Here is a 22,570-nt window from a genome sequence, read left to right on the forward strand (position 1 = left end):
GTAACTTCTTATGTGCCAGGTGCTGTTCTAGGTGTTTGGGATCCATCAATATAGAAAAGAAAGATCCTTCCGCTATAATGCTTATATTCCAATAAATTTCGTCTGTATTGAAACCTCAGTTATAGTGCACAGTGTTTATAAAATGTGGCAATTTTCTTCATGGCAGATAATTTTCCACATAATTAACAATTCAAAGCGAGGTAACACTAAAAATTATAAACTAAACATCCTGTGCTCTTGAATGTGTTAGAAATGAGACTGAAATTATGGCAACAGTGTTGTCTGTGTTTCAAAGTATTCTTTTCTTTTCTTTTTCAAGACAGAGTTTCTCTTTGTAGCCCTGGCTGCCCAGGAACCACTCTGTAGACCAGGCTAGCCTCGAACTCTCAGAGATCTATCTGCCTCTGTCTCCTGAGTGCTAGGTCAAAGTGTTCTTAGAACTGAGGTTTTGGGGCATTTTTGTGTTCATTTTGTCAGCACATAGGAAGCTCACTCATTTTATAATACCTTAAGTATCAGTGCACATTGGTTTTCAGAATCTAATTCTTTATCTTTTTCAGGGATTGTGCAATTGATCCAACATGTGTTCTCTGTATGGACTGCTTCCAGAGTAGTGTTCATAAAAACCATCGTTACAAGGTATGAAAATAATACATAAAATTATGTAGAAAGAATCTGATGACTATCTAGTCCAAATTTTTAAGCAATGTTTCATTTCCTGCTAAATAGCACTGATGTGTAGTTAAATCGGTTCAATGCTATCTCAAGAAGTCTCTCCTTACAACATTTTGTTGTGACATTAACGAGACAGTAAGAAACATATAAATCACTTAAAGAATAAATAAAAACTGCCAGGCAGTGGTAGCACGCGCCTTTGATTGCAACACAGGAGGCAGAGGCAGGCAGATCTGTGAGTTCCACCAGGACAGCCTGGTTTACACAGAGAAAACCTGTCCCAAGAAACCAAAAATAAATGAATAAATTAAATAAAAATAAACCTTAAAAATAAGTAAGTAAGTAAATAAATAAATAAACAAAGCCCCAAACCTATGTAACTACTGCCAAGTCAAGGGACAAGGCAGGTTTAAGGAGCTCTGCCTTTTCCCTTCTGGACCTCAGTAGCTCTACCTTCCTTGAGAACACTCTTCACTCTGCTTTATGGTAGTATTGTCTTTGACTTTTTCTCGTTCCAATATATTCCTTAAATCATAGCGGAAAGTTTTATCTGTTTTGAACTTTATATAGAGGGATTCATATGGTACATAGTTCTTATTGAATAGCCTTATATATGTAGCTGTAGTTTGTTGGTCTTGATAAACTATGGTGTCTTTACTCACTATGCTGCATGTAGATATGTGGATTGTTCCTACTTGGTACTGTTAATTCTGCTGTGAACATGTTGGGTACACATAGAGGATTTCTCTAGGTTGTATATCTAGAAAAGCATTGTTATTGGGCATATGGATCTTTAGCCATACTTGCCTTTTCTGTTGAATTATTATACAATCTTGTTATTGGAGCCAAAATATATTTCTCAAATAGTAGTGTGGTTCTATATTCTGGGATCAAACAGACATGATATTTCTCTTTAATTTATATCTATAATATACACTTATATAATATACATTTATATATATATATAAATCATGCTTCAAGTACTGTATAAAATGTAAATAACATTTTGAAGATACAGTGTCCTTATCTTTATTAAAACTTCTAGAAAGACAGGCTTTTGAAAAACAAATTAAAAAAAATTATGTCCACAAGCTTAAAGAAATTACTCATCAGCCAGGGGGTAGTAGCGCACACCTTTAATCCCAGCACTTGGGAGGCAGAGGCAGGTGGATCTCTGTGAGTTTAAGGCCAGCCTGGTCTACAGAGCGAGTTCTAGGATAGGCTCAAAACCTACACAAAGAAACCCTGTCTTAAAAAAAGAAACATAAAAAACATAAAAAAGAAATTATTCTTCAAAGGAGTCCATAAAAAATGGAACATTTTTACAGTTGATCACACAGAGAACTTTAATGGTATTGAAATTCCCTCAGTCTGGACTCAAAGTTAGCAGCTTTAATTTTATTGTTAAACTTTGTATATTATCTGTACCTTCTGTAGATTCTTTTGGCGAGAAATCCCTAATAAAAGAAAGAAATATAGCCTGTGATAGTGGTGCATGCCCTTAATCCCAGCATTCAGGAGGCAGAGGCAGGTAGATCTCTGTGAGTTCAAGGCCAATCTGGTCTACAGAGCGAGTTTCAGGACAGCCAGAACCACACAGAGAAACCTTGTCTTGCAAATGAAACAGAACAGAACAGAATAGAACAAGAACCCTAAAAACAAACATTGGGAAGACCTATGAAGGTGTGTGTAAGGGCAAGAGCAGACTCCATCTCTAGATGGTGGGGGCAAAAAAGCAATTGTAATTTTTATTCATATTCTTCTGTATTATTCAAAGTTTTCCCACATAATTTTTAGTATATTGCCTAGGTAAACATGTAATTTTGTTTGAGTTTGAATCTTTGTGTGCTGGGGGTTGAACGTAGAGCCTTACACAAGATAGGCAAGCACTTTATCACAGAGCTAGATTCCCAGTCCTTATTTGTGGATCTTGGCAGTGCCAGAGATTGAATCCAGCGAGCTTTGTACACATGTCGGCAAGAGCTCTATCGTGAAGCCATAACCCAGCCTAATAAATACATTTTTTGAGGTGAAGGTAGCAAGAATTGAATTTAGATTTCATATGTGCTAGGCAAATGCTCTACCACTGAGCTATATTCCCAGCTCTAGTAATTTTCTAATGCTATATTTGTGTGTATGTTTTGTGTATTTCTGAGACAGGCTGTCACTCTGTAGTCCTGGCTAGCTATTTTGTCTTTATTTTTGTTTTATAGACAGGTATGTAGCCCAGGCTGGTCTTGAACTCAGAGATCTACTAGTCTCTGCCTCGTAAGGGCCAGGATTAGAGGTGTATGCTACCATACCTGACACTAATAGCTATTTTTATAATTAAATCTTAGCTGCCAACTTTGCTTGTTTGGTTCTTTTGATCTTAACAGCCCAATTCATTTTTAACAAATGTTATCGAAAGTTTCTATGTCTTAACACTACGAGAGACATAAAGGTAAGAAATACACAAGGTCTGACCTGCATCCACAGAAGGTATATAGCCAAGTGGGGATACAGGACACACAGATCAGACAGAGATATGAATAAGAAAGGGACAGAGAGAAGGAGATTGTGGGTGGTTTTGTTTTCATCTCTGGGTATGTTCTAATTGACTTTGAGATGTGTTCAGTAAAAGACTATCAACTCAAGTGGGCCTGATTCTTGGTATCAGGCACTAGAGTTATAAGTGTGAGCCACCTCTCTCAGTTTCATGCCATTTTTACATTTCTTTTACTTGTTTACTTGTGTGTTCATGTGCATCTATGTGGAGATTAGAGGTTGACCTGTAGGAGTCAGTTCTCTTCTCCCACTGTGGGTTCTAGAGATCAAACTCACACCATCAGGTTGGCAGCAGGCTTGCCTCAATCAGCCGAAGCTTTTATTTTTATATGAAAAAAATATATATTAGATTAATATTAAATATATTAAAACACACTTGAGACTTAGTACATAAAGGTAGATTGTTTGAGATTGAAGGATCTGTGCTTTTAACTTTAAAAAATTTGTTCCTCAATTTCTGTTATTATAAAATGCTCATAAAATTTACTATCTGAACCATTTTAAGTGTGTGTGCAGCTTGGTAGCATTAAGTATTTTAAACTCATACTGTGTTCCCATTGCATCCATCTCCATAATTAATTGCACTTTGTAAAACGCAAACACATTAAGCAGTGGCTTTCCATTCCTTGTTTTCCCTCTGGTAGCCATTATCCTACATTCTGTCTCTGTGAATGTGACTTTTGTAAGTGCCTCATATTAATGAATCAGGCAACATATGTCTTTTGTGAATGTGTCTTTTGATTTAACATAAAGCTCTCAAGGTTTAGATGTAGTATATACCAAAATTTCCTCCATTTTTAAGTTTGAATAATATTCTACTATATAGCACATTTTGATTATCTGTGTATCAATTGATAAACTCAGATTGTTTTAACACATTTGGTAGATTCATGTCTTTTTTTTTGTGTTTCTGTGCCAATTTTAAACACTCATTAAAAGGACACGTGTCAAGGCTGGAGCTTGTTTAGTGTTTAAGAGCACTGACTACTCTTGCAGAGAACCCAAGTTCATTTTCCAGCACCTGGTAGCCCACCAACCATCTGTAACTCCAGTCCCAGGGGATCTGATGCCATCTTCTGACCTTCACAGGCACACAAAATTGCATGTAGGCAAAATACTCCCACACATGAAATAATAACTCTGAAAAGAAATAAAAACAAGAAGGGTATGAGAGCTGAGCATGGTGGCGCATACCTGCAGTTCTAGTACCAGGGAGGTTGAGGCATGATTGAAAACTCAAGGCCTCACTGGACTCTTTAGAATCCTGTCTCAACAACAAATGAGATGCAGATATTCTTATAACCGTCTCCAAACTATCAATCATTAAATGGTCTCATTGTTCTAATTTGCCTTTTTATTAACATTTTTATAGTTTAATTGTACAGTTTTTTTATTGTTGTCATTGCTTTGTTTTGTTTTGTTGGTTGTGGGGTTTGAGCCCTGTGCTTCTTGTATATTAGATCAGTACTGGGGCATTTGAGCTACTACCCTATCCCATGTTCCTTTTATGTATTGTTTATTTCTATCCTTTTTCATTTTCCTCTACCTTTTCTTACTGCTGCAGTGTTAAATACTTTAGAAACATTATCTCTAAATATGCTTGTATTTTAAGTTTTTAATTATTTTATTTTTCAGACTGAGTCTCACTATATAGCCTTGGATGGTGTGGATCTCACTATGTAGACCAAACTGGTTTTGAACTCAGAGGTCCGCCTGCCTCTGTTCCCCAAGTGCTGGGATTAAAAGCATGTATCACCTGCCTTAACTTTTTTCAAGTATTTAGTCAGGCTTATTGATGGGTAAATTATATACACTAACGTCTACTCTTTTAAGTGTCCTGTTTTGTTAAATTTGGTGAACGTATACATTTGTGTGATTATATTAGTAATACTTGCTAGTATTAACCTAGAAGCATCCATAGAAAATGTTGTGTGGTGCCCTAGCGTCTGGCATCTATGGATTTGTTTTCTTTCCCTATATTTAAGCCTTTTCAAAATTCTTTTATTATCTTTCATATTAATTTTATTATTTTATTATCTTACATATTAATCTTTACTTCTGGCTTCTTTCATGTACGCATGGCTTTGAAGTCAGCAGTTCATAGTGTGCCGTTGTATTCATGTGCTGATTCATTTATTAAATCACTAGTTGGGGGGCATTAGTTTTTAAAAAATGTATTTTTTATTTTATGTGTATGAGTGTTTTCACTGCATGTATATATATGTACATGGATTATATGCATGTTTGGTATTTCTGGGGCCAGTAGAGGATGTTAGAACTGAAGTTATTGATGGGTGTGAGCTGCCATGTGGATGTTAGGAACTGAACCCCACTCCTGCAGGAGCAGCCAAGTGCTCTTAACTGTTGAGCCATTTCTCTAGCTCCTGCTTTTAGCTTTTGAAAAGAGCTGCTTTGTTATTATTATATATCACTTACTTTTTTATGTTCAAGTACAAGTCTTTGTATAGATCTAAGTTTTCATTTCCCACTGGTAAGAGTGGCATTCTGGATCATAATGGATGCCTAAAGATTTTTCTGTCTGGTTTAAACTTGATTTATGCTGCCATTTATTTTATTGACTTTTAAAAATGTTATTCTTGACTTTAGTTATTTATTTTTTGAGATATGGTCTCACTGTATATTCTTGGTTGACCTGGAACTTACTATGGAAACCACTCTGGCCTCAAATTCAGGGACCCGCCTGCCTCCTGATAGCTAAGATTAATGGTATACAACCACCATGCCTGGCAGATTTGCTAAATTTTGTTCCTAGATCTTGTGCTTTGTTTTTGTGATACTGCCTATTCTACTTATATTTGCTTTTATATAAAATACACATTTATTTTTTCAAATTCACATATTTTGATATCTTTATCAAATCTTACAAAATTTTATATGTATGTCTTGTTACTTCTCCAATGATGCCTCATTATTAAGACCTCTATCTTATTTTTCTCCTTCTTGACCATTTATCTAGACTCAAGGGTTTTATTTTGTTTTGTTTTGAGGTCCCCCTCCCCAAGAACAGTTTCTCATGTAGTAGTGAGGTTAGTCTGGAACTCTGTCTGTAGCTGAGACTGACTTTGACTGACCGATCCCCCTGCTTTCACTACTTACATGTTGGGATTACAAACATGTGTCAGTCTGTCCAGTTTTAGTCTCAGTGTCCTGTGAGTCCTTCCTGTTACCCATGTAATAGTCGATTATCTTACTGTGACCACAGTTTCTGACTCTCTGAAGCTCAGGCAGTACCGTGTTTCTATTCCTCTACCAGATTCTTATTGTGATTTGTTCTTAGCTCTGAAGTTAACTATTTTAGAATTATGACCCCCATTTTCTGAAGTTTCCTGAAAGGCCTCTCAGATGAATGAAGCTTCTTCTCTAGTACAGGGTCAATAAACTGCAGCCTGAGTAAAATCTGGCTTGAGTGTTTGTGTGGATTGCAAGCTAAGAAAGGCTTCTGTAATGTTAGTTGCTGAAAGTGTGGCTCACAGGTGGTCTGTGCTCCCGCACCGTATGTTTGAAGGGGAAGTCCTAAGAAAAAGTCTAGATCACATTGTTCTTATCCTCTACCTGAGTTAGTATATTTTAGGTTGTTTTTTAACCCCTAGGAACACTGAAAGGAAAATGATTTTAGTTGTTATAGGAAATTAATGTAAATAAAGATACTGTATTAAATATTTCTTAATTACTATGTATCATTATATTGGTTTTGAAGAGCAAATAAATAAATAAATAAATAAATAAAAAAAAAACCGGGTGGTGATGACGCTTGCTTTTAATCCCAGCACTCAGAGGCAGATACAGGCGGATCTCTATGAGTTTGAGGCCAGCCTGGTCTACAGAGCTAGTTCCAGGACAGGCTCCAAAGTTACACAGAGAAACCCTGTCTCAAAAAACCAGAAAAGAAAAAAAAAATTCATACTCAGGCATTCTAGATTATAAAGATTTTTTCTTTTACTTTCATTTTCCATTAATTTACACTTAATCAAAAAGCTATTATTTTTTAAATGTGAATTCATATTTCAAAAACATACATTCAGAAGGTCTATTTTTGTTATGTTGAAATTTTCAGGTAGTTGGTGTTTCTTTGGTAACTAACAAAAATGATTTTTGTTTTATCCTGATACTTTTATATCAAATACAACTAAGATTGACGTGTTGGTGGATATTTATCATTTGAATCAAACTTCTTATTTTTCATTGCTTTATAAGAAAGTTTGGCAACTCATTTTTCGTTTTTTAGATGCACACTTCTACAGGAGGAGGGTTCTGTGACTGTGGAGACACAGAAGCCTGGAAAACCGGCCCCTTCTGTCTGGATCATGAACCTGGAAGAGCAGGCACTACAAAAGAGGTAAGAAGCTTAATTGCCATTTGAAATTTTCTGAAATTTGATGAGAACAAATGTTATAAATATATATGGGTTAAGATGGATTCCATTTAGAATCCATTATTTCTGTTCTAAAAGTTAATTATTAGAACATTTTGTTTTCTGCTCTAAATAAAATTTTCTCCAGAGGGAATGAATGCACATATGCCCAAAATGAATTCAAAATAATTTTTTGTGTGTAGTATATGATTTTATTTCTCAAATATGGAATGAATTTTAAATATACATCATCTTGTGTATCATCAAGCAACTCATCAACATAGTCTGTTTATGATTGGATTAAGTTAATCACATCAAAACCAAATTTAGCTTGATTTTTTTTAGGTCTTCCTTTTTTGGAAAGATTTATTTATTTATTTATTTATTCATTATGTATGCAGTGTTCCTCTGCATGTATGTCTACATGCCAGAAGAGGGCACCAGATCTCGTTACAGATGGGTGTGAACCACCATGTGGGTGCTGGGAATTCAACTCAGGACCTCAGAAGAGCAACCAGTGCTCTTAACCACTGAGCCATCTCTCCAGCCCTCAAAATACTTTTTGTTAGTCAGCATGAACAATAAGGATATATAATGTACAACTCCAAAAGAACGAAATGAAATTGTTAATAGATAAGAACAGAGTATAATGAATTCGAAAACAAAGTGAACACATGAATTTAGTTATTGCTTTTCTTAAAGTGAAAGATAAAAGACAAAATGACTTAGTGGATACATCTTTTGTTGACTGATCTTTTTGTTTGTTTGTTTGTTTGTTTGTTTTTTGAGACAGGGTTTCTCTGTGTAGTTCCACAGCCCCTCCTGGAACTCACTCTGTAGACCAGGCTGTTGTGAACTCACAGAGATCCACCTGCCTCTGCCTCCCGAGTGCTGGGATTAAAGGCATGTACCACCACTGCCCAGCCAGTGGATGGATACAGTTTAGTCAAGGAAAAACTTGAGCAAGTCTGAATGTAGACACTTAGATAGGAGGTGGGAGGGAGCTAAAGGACCACAGATACAGGTGAAGTATGGGACTCACAACAGACTGCTGAAGGGTTCTCAGGTAATATGCCTGAAAGTGAATTGTTGGTTTTGTTCTTTTGAGGTAGGGTCACGTTACATAATCCTGGTTGTCCTGGAACTTATATGTAGACTAGGCTGGCCTCGAACTCACAGAGATCCTCCTGTCTCTGCCTCCCAAGTACTGGGAACACTACACTCAACTATAAAAATGAATTGTTTTATCAGACAGTGCAAGGTACCATTCAAAAGCCAAGGGACTACTTGGTAGGTAACCATTGAAATACTTGGCAAAATTGCCACCATGTAGCATTTCCCTACTAACACCATGCTCACAAAGTTTCATAGATAAATCTTTGAAAATTTCAAGGATTATATACTTTTTATGCCCCTATTCTGGATCTCCATATAAGCAGTGAACACATCTGAGGGCCAGATGATGCTCTTTGCTGACTTTTTGTTTGAATAACTCCCTAGGTATTAGAGTTGGGTATTGAAATCTTCCACTATTATTGTGGATGGACCTATGTTGCCTGTTAAGCCTTTTAACATTTGTTTTATGAAATTGGTGGCCCCTAGATTTTGTGCATAGATACCTACAATAGCTATATCCTCTTGATTGTTCTTTTTATTACTATGTAGTGTCTCTTCTAATTCTCTTTGGTTTGAGTCTTGAGGAATTGCTATGCCAGCTTGTTTACAGTTACCCTCTGTTTGAGATGCCGGTTTCTGACCTTTGACTCCCAGTTTTTGGATCTTTGCTAATTATGTGAATTTCTTGGTGATAGCAGATAGTTGGATCTTGTTTTTTAATTCAATTTTAGTCTTTAATTGAAAGGTCAAGGGAATTTGTATTCAAGGTTATTATTGAGGTTATTGTTCAAGATTTACTATTACTGATGGTTTTATTGGTTTCTAGTCATTGGGAGCTCATTTCTGGCTCTCCTGATAGTTGTTGACTTGCCATGTTGGATATACCTGGTTCTTCTCACTTCTCTGTCTTCTTGTGCCATGTATGCTTTCTTGTGTTCTTGTGGATAAAGCTGACCTTCTTCTCTGGTGAAGTGCTTTCTGAAGTGCTGACCTAGTTGTCATGAACTGCCTTCACATGTCCTCATCTTGAATACTCATTTCTATGTCACCTTTACTCGATAACTTTTCAGGGGATAGCAGTTTGGTTTGACAGTTTCAGGGCTCGCACTATATTACGTTTCCTGGCTTTGAGTGTTACTGAGAAAAGGTTAATGTCATTCTGGTCTTTCTGCCTCTGAATGTGAGTTGGTGTTTTCTTTTACAGATGTTAGTATTCTCTGTTTCATTTAAATTTAGATATATGCCTTGGAGAGGTTCTCCTCTGGACATATTTAAGAAATTCTTGATAATAATTTTTAAAAGTGGATTGTCTAAGCTTCTTTATGTAATTTGCCATAACTCCTGATAGGTCATGAACTCATAGGTTAGATCTCTTGAATGTATCTGAGATTGCTTACAAGTTTTGGTTATCTTCATAATTTATTCTCCTTTATGTATATCTGTATGTGTTACTGTTTTGACCCTGGCTTTATCTCTGAAGTTTGTCCTTAATCCTTGGTCTTGATCTGCTATGGGTTTTCTTTGTTTCTTTTGTTTTCATTGTTTCAAAATTACTGATACTTTTATCCATCTGTATCTTTCTTGTGTGGATCCTAATCGACTTCTTGACCATTTATGGAAGTCCTCTATATGGTTGCTGACCCTTTTTAAAGAAATAATCTCTGAACTCTCTTAAGCATTTTAGCTATCTCATTACCTTTGTTCTGGTATTTAAAAGTTGTGAGTTCTGTAAGAATGGCTAAGATCAGAAATGCTGATAACAGTTTATGCTGGAGAGGATGTGGGATAAAGGGAACACTTTTGCATTGCTGGTGGAAATGCAAGCTTGTACAGCCCCTTTGGATGTCAGTGTGGCGATTTCTCAGAAAATTAGGAAACAACCTACCTCAAGACCCAGCAATACCACTTTTGGGTATATATCCAAAGGATGCTCAGTCATACCACAAGAACAAGTGCTCGATTATGTTTATAACAGCATTGTTTGTCATAGCCAGAATCTGAAAACAACCTAAATGTCCCTCAACCAAAGAATGGATAAGGAAAATGTGGTACATTTACACAATAGAGTACTGCCCAGCAGGAAAAAAAAAAAAAAAAAACAATGACATCTTAAAATTTGAAGGCAAACGGATGGAGCTAGAAAACATCATTTTAAGTGAGGTAATGTAGACCCAGAAAGACAATTATCATATGTACTCACTCATAAGTGGCTTTTAGACATAAAGCAAAGAAAATTCAGCCTACAGTCTACAATCCCAGAGAACCTAGACAGCAATGAGGACCCTAAGAGATATACATGGTTCTAAACTACATGGGACGTAGAAAAAGACAAGATCTCCTGAGTAAATTAGGAGCATTGGGGACCATGGGAGTGGGTAAAAGGGGAGGGAAGAGGAAGCGGTGGAGTGGAGAAAAATATATAGCTCAATAAGAAAAAAAAAGTCATGAGTTTGTGGAAGTGTAGTGTAATGCTGTATTTTTTGTATCTTTTGTTGTGCTTTGTGCATGTATTGGGAGTTAAGTGGCCTCTGGTTTTGAGTCTCCTTTTCCTCACTGTTTTGTTGATTTGATTTGTTTTGTTTTATGTGAGCTCTCCTGGTGATTTGTCTTTATGTTCATCTGGGGAAAGCTGACTGAAGGATGGCTTGACAACAGTCCCTGTGTGATCTGCAGGAAGTGTTCCTGTGCTTCCCTTAGACCCCAGCATGGCTTTGAGACAGCAGCACTAAGGTGCTGATTGGAGAAACACATTATGTAGTTGTTTTTTGGTTTTGGGGCTAAGGGTATCAGTAAGTCAGGAAGTGAAGAGGGAATAGGGGAAAGGGAATAGGAGAGGAAGTAAGAATAAGCAAGGTATATGTGCTAGAGGTATGAGACGCAATAAAAATTTTCTATCAGGTGTAGAGAAAATAATCTGTTACTGACTGTGTTTGTATGTATCTGTGAATGTACTGAAAACCTTTCCTTGTCCGCTGTTTTCTTTGTATTTGTTTCTTTGTTTGATACAAGCTCCAACAGTGTAGCCTAAACTGGCCTGAAACATGCTGAGTAGCCTAGGCCAGCCAGCCCCTAACTCTACTGATCATCCTGCTTCAGCCTACTAAGTGTTGGGATTGTGGGCGTGTACCATTTAATGGTTGTCTGTTTACCACCTGAAACCCAGGAGCAAAGGTTTCAATTCATTGAGAATGTTGCAACTGAGGGAACATGCCAGACTGCAGGGAAATTATTTACTAGAGTATGAGCTACTTTTTAGCAGGTATACCCCTTAAAATGATACCCCCAACCACAGCAACCATTAACTGCCAGCTGTCAGTCAGGATAGGGTGGGGCCTCAGGTACCCTCTCTATGAGAAAATATTGAGAAGCCCAATCTTGTGTAAGTTTTGTGTATGTAACCACAGCTGCTGTGAATGCATGAGGCAGGCAGTGGCTGTGTCATGTCCTGGGACATCTTTTTACCAACCCCCTATTCCTACTACACATAGCACCCGTTCTCTTGCTCTTACGCTTCTGCTCCCCTTGTCTTCAGCAGTGTTCTCTGAGCCTGGGAGGGTGTCAGACCAATGCCTCAATTAGGCCTTAGCACTCCATCATCTATCATTTCCTGTTGGCACTTTGAGCATGATGAGCCTCTGCATTAACTGTCCCTACAGCTATTGGACTCTTCTTTGAGGACAGAGAACACTAGCATATGTGTAAGCATGAGGATTAGTAGGCAGTTTACTCTTTTTGTGAGATAGGGTCTTACTCCATAGATAGTGTTGTCACTGAGCTCATGGCTACCCTCCTGGCTCAGTCTCCCAAATGCTGAGATTAAGCACGAGCCACCATGTACAGTTCAAATTGTACCCTTAAATGAGTAAATTGTAGTGATATCTGCTTATGTCACAATAAAGTTGTTATTAGCAGCTCACTTATGAAAGTTCGAGTTAAAATACTTAATCTGGACATCACAAAATCTTCAAAGTACCTTCTAGTTTATAACAACAAACAATGATACCAGGAAAAATATAGAATATAGGTGTTTGGTTTTGCTTGTTTGTTTTGTCTTTTAGCAGAAAAATTGGTCATCTTCATGAAGAACAAAAGACGGGGGAGGGGCACTAGGGATGGGAGATTAAGTTAGATGTGGATGTCCAGCACTTGAGAGTCACAACAGCCAAATGCAGTGTGTGGATCTTTGTCTCAAGAAACATTTATAGACGATAAGAGAAATGGAGCTGGGGAGATGGCTCAGTGCTTGAGATCATGTCCTGCTCTTGCAGAAGTTCAGTTCCCAGCACTCACATCAGGCAGTTCCAAGGGGATCTGACATGACTGTCCTCTGCAGACGGATACATGGAAACACACACACACGCACACACACAAACTAATTAACTAACTAACTAACTAACTAAGGGACTGGTTCTAGAGAATCTGGCACCCTCTTCTGGTCTCCAAGGGCACATGTGTGCTACAAACATACAGGCAAAACATTCTTACACATAAAAATAAATAATAATTTCTTTTCTGGCTTTTTGAGACAGAGTTTCTCTTTCTAGCCCTGGCTGTCCTGGAACTCGCTTTGTAAACCAGGCTGGCCTTGAACTCAGAGATTTGTCTGCCTCTGCTTCAGGAGTCCTGGGATTAAAGAAGTACATTACTACCTCCTGGCTAATAAATCTTTTAAAAAAAGAAAGTAAAAAGTAAATTTCTTTTAAAAGGAAGGGAGAATGATTAGGAAAATTGAATAAGTTCTGTTAGATAATATTTAATCATATATTTTTAGATAAAATGATGTGTTATGATATTCTTTCTTATTAAAAGATACATACCATTGGGACCAACCTAGGCCCTCTGCATGTGTGTTATAGTTGTGTAGTTTGATCTGTATGTGGGGCGCATGACAGTGGAATCAGTACCTGTCCCTGGTGCTTGAGCAAGCTTTTGGGAACCCATTTCCCATGCTGGGTTGCCTCACCCAACCGTGATGTAGATGGAGGAACTTGGTCCTGCTTCAACTTGATGTGCTGTGTTTTGTTGACTCCTGTGGATGGCTTGCCCCTTTCTGAATGGAGACAGAGGAGGAGTGGAGGAGGCTGGTAGAAGGAGGGTGGAGGGAGGAAACCAGAGGAGAGGAAGGAGAAACTGTGGTCAGTATGTAAAATAAATGAAAAAAGTTTAATTAAAAAAAAAGATACATAGCAAAGTACTGTATCAGGCATAGTGGCATATGCCTTTGATCTCAGCACTTGGAAGGTAGAGGCAGGTGAATCTCTGAGTTCAAGGATAGCCTGGTAGAAACAGTGAGTTCTAGGGTAGCCAGGGGTACATAGAAAACCCTGTTTTGAAAAGCAAAACAATAACAACAATAAAAACCTCAAAATACTGGAGGATAAAAGTCATAATGACAGTATTTTACCTTAAAATATTTGAACAAGAATAAATAAAACGTGAGAAAATGTTGCACTGTTAAGTTTAAATTAAGGGGTATTTAAAGGGTCTGTTTTTCTGCTTAAAATTTTTACTGATAATTTTTTTTAATTCACTAAATTGATTGACACTAAAAAAGTAAAAGTTTATAAATTGCTCCAGAGCATGGGAGGAAAAAAAGGGGGGCTTTGTACATTTGTTCTAGGAAGCCAGAAAACACTGATGTTTGATCTAACAAGATGTAGGTGTTCTAGATCAGTCTTATTAACAGTTTCACGCTGAGACCCTAATACAGCATTAACAGGTGAATTCATGCATGTTAGGATACAACACAACAGGTTTTTTTAAAAAATAATTTGTTTTTAAATCAGCTATATGTTTTCCCTCACTCCACTTCTTTCCTCCCGTCTCCCCTTCCACCTTCCCCCTGCCCCCCCATGCTCCTAATTTTCTCCGGAGATCTTGTCTTTTTCTCCTTCCTAGGTGGATCCATATTTTTGTTTTTTTGTTTTTTTGTTTTTATTATTCATCTTTATTTTACACCCCTGATGCATGCAGCCTTACCACGTCCTCCCCTTCCAATCTCCTAACTATTCCCTTCCCCATCCCTTCCTCTTCCATCTTCATCCAGGAAAGGGCAGGTCTTCTTTGAGTATCAATAAAACATGACACATTAGTTTGCAGTAAGACTAAGCACCTTCCCATGTAGTCTGGGCAAGGTAAGCCAGTATTAGGAGTAGGGTCCCAAAAGCCAGTAAAAGTGTAGGAGACAGCCTCTGTTCCCGGAGTTAGGATTCCCAAAAAGGACCAAGCTACACAAACTGTAACAAATATGCAGAGGGCCTAGGTCAGTCCCATGCAGGCTCCCTGGTTGTTGGTTCAGTCTCTGCAAACACTATGAGCTCAGGTTAGTTGATTATGAGCCTTCCCATGGTGTTCTCCCCCCACCCCCAGGGTTTCTCTGTAGTTCATAGTGTTCTTGACCCCTCTGGTTCCTACATGCCTTTGTTCTCCTCAGGGTTTTCGAACTTCACCTATTGTTTGGCTGTGGCTCTCTGCATCTGCCTCCATCAGTTGCTGAATGATGCCTCTTGATGACAGTTGGGCCAGGCACCAATCTGGTCACAGGAGACAGCCAGTTCAGGCTACTTGACTATTGCTAACCCTGAAATGTCCACCCAAGCAGTGCTCCTCAGCACTCTCCCCTCCGTTCCCCCACTCCATGATTGCTTATGTTCTCATCCCACCTGCCCTTAATCCACTCATGGAATCTCTTCTATTTCCCCTTCCCAGGGAGATCTGGGTTTGCCCCCATGAACCTTCCTTGTTACTTAGTCTCTCTGGGTCTGCAACACAACCATTTTTACATTGCTGAAGAAACCCCTTTTTGGAACTCTCCTGTGAAGGTGCTTGTGTCTTAGCACATTGGGAAAAAGTTTTCTTGGAAAGCATTTTCAAATTCTTTCAGGGATATTGACCTTAAATCAAAAGCCATACAAATTACATTTCATGTTGGAGCACCAGTGTTTCAGAAATAAGAGACAAGAGATCCACTGTTGCTGCTATTGAACCTGTTCTGGAAGAACTCCCAGTCAGATCAAAACTAGGCTGAGCTCAGATATGTAAATATTGCAAAGGACAAGGAGGAATAGTTATGATTGTAAGCGGGGAAAAAAACCTCAAGAAAATTAACCAAAAAGTAATGAGAACCTGCAGTAGACTTTACAAAGATCTCTAGGTTTTGTTTGTTAGTATGCTGCTGTTCTTTGAGATAGTTTCATTGTCTAGCCCAGGCTGACCTGAAACTTAAATCCTTCCAAGCATGGCCTTCCAGTTACTGGGATTGTAGCTGGTTACTACAATGTACACCGAAATGAACAAGCTACAACAAATTGCCTGCTTTTCTATTTAATATATTTGACAAATATTTATGAATGGCCATATAAACAATACCTTTTAGGAAATGTAACAGAAAATATTCAATTCATTATGATAGAAAAAATATAATTTGTAGGTAGGAGGGGAGGGGAAAAATTGTGCTAGATTTATTCATCATTGTTCATTTGTTATTTGTTTATGAGCCACTATTGTATAGACCTGCCTGGCCTGGAACTCACTGCATAGCCTAGGCTGGTCTTGAACTCAGAGAGATCAGCCTGACTCTGCCTCCTGAATACTAGGATTAAAGATATGTCTCATCATGTCCAGAAAGGTAGCATTTAAAAAAAAAAAACAAAAAACGAATCTGGGCCCAAATAATCTGACCTTGAAAATTTTGGCTTTAAAATTAAATTGAAAAAGAAATAAATCTTCTGAAACTGTTCATCTGGGGGTGAGGGAAGGGTGCTTTGAGCAGCACATCAGCTCCTGAAACATGGTGTGTTCAGTATTCTCTCTGCTCTGATGGATATAATGTTCATACTTTACCAGCTACATGGAATTTTGCCAAGCTTAATGGAGAATCACCAAGCTTACCCATGCTGGACTAATAATACTGGTAACTAGTTGTGTAGCCTTTAAAGAGAGGCTCTTTGCTATGCATTTAAAAGAAGTTTCTTTCATATTTCTGGTTAATTGTTAAATTTTCTTGATTTAGTTTTTGGTTATTTTCATTAGCTTCTGGTTCTCTTGTTCCAGTTGAGTTTATTTCTCAGTTGCAAATGCTTTTCTTGAAACATTTCTTCATAAACATCAGATATTGTCCATGAACTCAGCTTCTGATGCATGGTGGAAGCAAGAGTTTCTTTCTTTCAACTCTTCACCTAAGAACACTTCTATGAATGGTTGGAAGAAAATGTTTGAGGGGGAAAAAAGATGAGCGGGAATGTTGTCTTCTAATGTTGATATTAGTACTGTTGACATTACCTCTTTAACAAAGACGTCTGGGCAGAAAAGGTGACATGTGGAAAAGGGGTTAAAACTAAATTATAGCACATTGGTGAGAAGACAAAGTAGGTGTTAAAGAAAAGAGAGTAGGTCGGTGGTTTGGTCAGTTATCCATCTTAACTATACTAAGAATACACTTTAGCTGTATATAATTATACTCACACTGTTGTGTAATAGAATTCAAGCTTTTTTGCCCCCTTACAATACCGAATCTCTGTACCCAGTGAACACTGAGTCTCTCTGTTCCCATCCTCAGCAGTCTTCTCTCTGCTCTCTGCTCTGCAGTTGAGCTACTGTACATACTGGGCAAATCAGAAATAATTGTTCTTTTTGTGGTTGGCTAAGTTGTCATTTCTTGTCTTGTTTTATGGATCTAAGTTGGCTCACAATAGGCAGAAAATTACCACTGAACTTCACTTTGGCCCCATTTCTCTTTCTTTGTCATCAATACTTGCTGTGACCACTTCCAAAGCTACTTTGAGAGTTGTTTTTACGTGTCTAGAGAGACAGCTTTGGATGCTGGGAACCAAACTCTCTTATTTTTGGTTGTGAGCTTAGCCTTTAACTGCTGACCATCTCCCCAGCCCATAAGAATAGTTTTGTTTGTTTGTTTGTTTTGGTTTTGGTTTTTTGAGACAGGGTTTCTCTGTCTAGCTCTGTCTGTCCTGGAACCAGCTCTTGTAGACCAGGCTGCCCTCAAACTTATAGAGATCCACCTGTCTCTGCCTCCCAAGTGCTGGGATTAAAGGCATGTACCACCACTGCCTGACTCAAGAATAGTTCTTATAAATTATAAAGAATAGACAGTTGTTGCATAGTATTCTTTTAATGAAGCTATTCATAAAGACAATGAAGAGAATTCACAGTATGAAAGTATGAATAAAAGGCACTCCACAGTCTATGTGTTTCCTTCTGTCATCTGTAACTCTACCAAGAGCCTATGAACTCAACTTGAATTGGTTCCTAGCGGATATTGTAATGAGTTCACTGAATGATTATTTTAAATACTTAACATTATTTTCCTTATCCACTTATTTGGACACAATCTCAGTATATTTTGTTTTGTTTCCTCACAGACCTTGAATTGCCCATTGAATGAAGAGGTAATTGCTCAAGCCAGGAAAATATTTCCTTCAGTGATAAAATACATTGTAGAAATGACTATATGGGAAGAAGAAAAGGAACTGCCTCCTGAACTGCAGATAAGGTGGGAGCTGTCAGAAGCCACAGGCTTTAGTGTTGACTGTCTGTGTCTGTGGCCCTTCCTTCCTGTGCTAGGCCTTGCACATACAAGGCAAGTGTGCTACCGTTGAGTCACATCCTAAGAAGACCCTTCCCTCCCGCCTGCCCTCTCTTTCCTTCCTTCTTCCCTTTTTCCCTCCCTCCTTCCCTCCCTTTCTCCTTTATATTAGAATTTATTATGATTTTGGAGTAGATATAAGCACAGATATTTTTTAGAATAGTTTTTTCCACTTTATTTTATTTTTTTAAAAAAGAAAACAATCTTTTTTTCATTTTACATACCAATCTCAGTTCCCATTCCCTCCCCTCCTCTCATTCCCTCCACTTTCCTACCCACTGCACCCCCCTATCCACTCCTCAGAGAGGGTAGGCACATGGCTTTGAGGAAGGACCAAGGCCCTCCCTACTGTATCTAGACTGAGCAAGTTATCCATCCAAAGAGAATGGGTTCCAAAAACCCAGTACAAGCAATAGGGATAAATCCTGGTGCCACTGCCAGTGGCCCCACAGTCTGCCTCAGCCATACAGCTATCACCCATGTTCAGAGGGACTAGTTTGGTCCTATGCTGGTTCCTTCCCTGTCTGGCCAGAGTTGGTGAGCTCTCATTAGCTCAGCAAGACTGCTTCAGTGGGTGAACCCATCATGGTCTTGACCTCTTTGCTCGTATTCTAACTCCTCCCACTCTTCAACTGGACTCTGGGAGCTCAGCTTAGTCCTCTGCTGTGGGTCTCTGCCTCTTTTTTCCTTCAGTTGCTGGATGAAGTTACTATGGTGACATTTAAGACATATTCATCAGTCTGACTACAGGGTACCCTCTCCACTATTGCTTAGGGTCTTAGCTGGGGTCATCCTTGTATGGATTTCTGGGAAATTCTTTAGTGCCAGGTTTCTTGCTAACCCCATAATGTCTCCCTCAATCAAAATATCTCTTTCCTTGCTCTTCATCTCTGTCCTTCTCCCATTTCTACTATCCTGTTCCCTCAAGTTCTCCCCACGTCTCCCCTCCTCCTCCCCTTCCACTCTCCCTTCTCCCCCTACTCGTATGCTCCCAATTTTGTCAGGAGATCTTGTCTATTTCCCCTTCCCAGGGGGAATCTATGTTTGTTTCTCTAAGGGTTTACCTCGTCACTTAGCTTCTCTAGGGTTGTGGACTATAGGCTTGTTATCCTTTGCTTTACAGCTAGTATCCACTTGTGAGTGAGTGCATACCATGTTCCTCTTTCGGGGTCTGTGTTCTCACTCAGGATGTTTTTTTCTAGTCCCATCCATTTGCATGCAAATTTCAAGATGTCATTGGTTTTTTTTTTTTAACCGCTGTGTAGTATTCCATTGTGTAAATGTACCATATTTTCTTTATCTACTCTTTGGTTGAGGGGCATCTAGGTTGTTTCCAGGTTCTGGCTGTTACAAATAATGTTGCTATGAACATAGTTGAACAAATGTCCTTGTAATATGACTGTGCATCTTTTGGGTATATGTCCAAGAGTGATATTTTTGGCTCCTGAGGTAGATTGATTCCCAATTTTCTGAGAAACTGTCATACTGATTTCCATAATGGTTGTACAGGTTTGCATTCCCATCAGTAATGGAGGCATGGTCCCCTTACTCTGCATCCTCTCCAACATATGCTAATATTGGTGTTTTTGATCTTAACCATTCTGACTGGTATAAGGTGGTATCTCAGAGTCATTTTGATGCCAAAATAGGAGTGGGTGTGGGCTCCCAGGGAGAGACTCATCTAAATTTATTATCACCTTGAAAAATATATAGATATTGTCTCTCTTGGGAATATTTTCAAAGTATTTTTACTTGAAATACTTAGATACTATGCAGGAGTTAGGCCAAAGAAAAGTAAAGAAATTTTAAATCTATAAGAAGAAAAAGGCCAACATTTTCAGGGGCTTGTTGTATTTATAAGGTTTGTTCTATTTATAGCTGCTAATGCTGGTGGGTAAGTAAGTTGCCCATTTTGATTTTGGCCTGGATCAAGGTCTGACTTCTCAAAGGTGTTTGTGAACAGCAGAACCTCAGAATTATCTTCATTTAGCCTGGATGTTTAGCTCATCCCTGATCAAGACAAGTTTAATGAGAGATGATACAATAGCTTTTTCCCTTATGCTTTGGAAATAGTATGCTAGGATCTAACTTGTATTTAGATTTAAAAAAAAACTCAGCAACTTCTATCTAACAGCAATTCTAATTTGAATTGACATAGTTGCTTTTAACTTAATAGAAAAAGGAGGAGGCAGAGGCAAGTGTATATCTGAATTCAAGGCCAGCCTGCTCTACATAACAAGGTCTAGGCCAGGTAGAGTTACATGGTGAGACCTTAGCACAAAGCAATAAAAAGGGAATTCTGAATATGAAAATGTAGTTCAAGCCTTGTGGGACTATTTCTACTTGTATAGTACTTAAAGATTTACAGAACCACAGCACAAATCCATATACAAATTTTGTGGGGAAAGTTTGTTTGTTTTCAGGGAGTTAATTATATAAGAAGAGATAAATAATTAGGAATTTTAGTGACAAAAAAGAATTTTACATCGAATAATGGTGGTGCACACCTTTAATTCCATTACTTGGGAGGCAGAGACAGGTGGATCTCTGTGAGTTCAAGGCCAGCCTGGTCTACAAGAGCAAGTTTCAGGACAGGTTCCAATACTACAGATAAACCCTGTCTCAGAAAATAAAAAAAAGGAGAAAAGAAAAAAATTAATAATTTTAGTGACATAAATGTGCTTTTTTAAAAGTCAGTATTGGTTCATAAACTTCTTGAGGAAATAAAGGTATTGAAAAGTTTTATCTGTAGGTACTTGAATTTCAAATAAATGATAATGGCAGCTGAAACCTTTAAAGAAATTTTGTATCAGTAAATATAAGCACTTCCTGGCACAACAGCTGTGCTTGATTGTCATCTGTGGGTGAGAAACACAGATTGACCTTCTAGCCCTCCTCACTGCGTATTTGTTTTGTGACCATGTGCACCCCTCTAGCCCACCTGAAACTCTACTTCCAAACTGTAAGGGCAGTGAAAGAATCGTTCCCTTAGAGGGTCAATAGGATTTTTGAAAACCATATTATAGAAGATTTAAAGTTGATGATATATAATCTATAGCCACTGTTTTTACATATTGCATGAGATTCTCACAAAACTCTGGAATGTTAGACATTATTCTCTTCCTAGAGTTAGAATAGGCACTGTTCTGTCGGCAGATCTGAAATCAGAGGCCTATCTGAGATCCCAGAGTCAAAGTGGGGGTGCTGACATTTTACACACTGGAAAAAAACAAGCCAACCAACCCACCTTTCTCTCATGAAACTATAATGCCAGTATCACTTCAAGATTGGCTTTTTATTTAGATGTCCGCCTGTGTGAGTGCACCATGTGTGTGCCCACAGAAGCCAGAGGGTTTTATAGGAGATGCTGGGAACTGAACTTGTGTAAAAAACTGAATGGTCCTGTGATGCCCATGTCACTACAAGATGGTACATTACCTGGGAACTGGGCTGAGAGACTTAAAAATACACAGACAGAGAGAGACACGGACACGGATCATCCTTGATACAAGAATGCCAATGCCCACTTTATTGTGCTCAGGGGCCGCTTATCTGGATCCTTAGCCACGCCCAGCTCTCGGGATCTTTTAGCTGCAGGCACAGGTGTTTTGCTCAGTTCACTCCAGCAGGCAAAGAGTCTAAAGAAAGCAAAGAAAGTCAAGAGACCAGGGATCTGCAGCTCCCAACAAACTTGGGTCCTCTACAAGAGCAGTGTTTGTTCTTAACTGCTAAGCCATTTCTCCAGCCCAGAGCATCAGGTCTAGTATCACTTAAATAGAAAACAAATACAAAAATAAAATCTGGTTATCTATCATTGCCTAATTAAAGACTCCAAGCCAGAATACATGTTTCTCCCTTTGTCAGTGTGCAAATCAAGCAAAAGTTTAGAGTGGTATTTGGACCAACTGCCGATGAGACTTCTGAAAGTAGTAGAAAAATTGGAGAAAAGAAAAACACTGAGGAAGTAATATTTAGTGATTTTGTTTCAGTTTTTGGAGACAAGGGATCTCAGAGTGTTATCTAGCCTTGTCTCAAGCTTGTGGACACAAGTAATTTTTTTACCTTAGCCTTTCAAGTACCTGTGTACCAGCATTCCTTGCTGGGATTCTTTTTAAATTCCATAGCACTGTACTATTTAAAATCATGTCATGCATCAATATTCATGTTAGTTCCCTACAGATAGGAAATCGCATGGTGCTGCTTTAGAATACACGACATTTTGTTTGCTTTACTGTCTAAATATATGGTTTTTTTTTAAT

The 22,570-nt window shown here is 38.3% G+C and overlaps 1 protein-coding gene across 1 annotated transcript in view; it reads left to right on the forward strand.

Moving 5' to 3' along the window:
- The window catches only part of Ubr1 (ubiquitin protein ligase E3 component n-recognin 1), a 120,403-nt gene that overhangs the window by 15,644 nt on the left and 82,189 nt on the right, over positions 1-22,570 (forward strand). The window contains exons 3-5 of the mRNA XM_048460096.3: positions 561-639; positions 7,469-7,579; positions 18,088-18,218. Coding sequence (XP_048316053.1) covers positions 561-639; positions 7,469-7,579; positions 18,088-18,218 — 321 coding nt within the window. The remainder of the gene's footprint in view (positions 1-560; positions 640-7,468; positions 7,580-18,087; positions 18,219-22,570) is intronic.

This window comes from Myodes glareolus, chromosome 10 (genome assembly GCF_982192425.1).
Source record: "Myodes glareolus chromosome 10, mMyoGla1.1, whole genome shotgun sequence".
NCBI classification, from domain to species: domain Eukaryota; kingdom Metazoa; phylum Chordata; class Mammalia; order Rodentia; family Cricetidae; genus Myodes; species Myodes glareolus.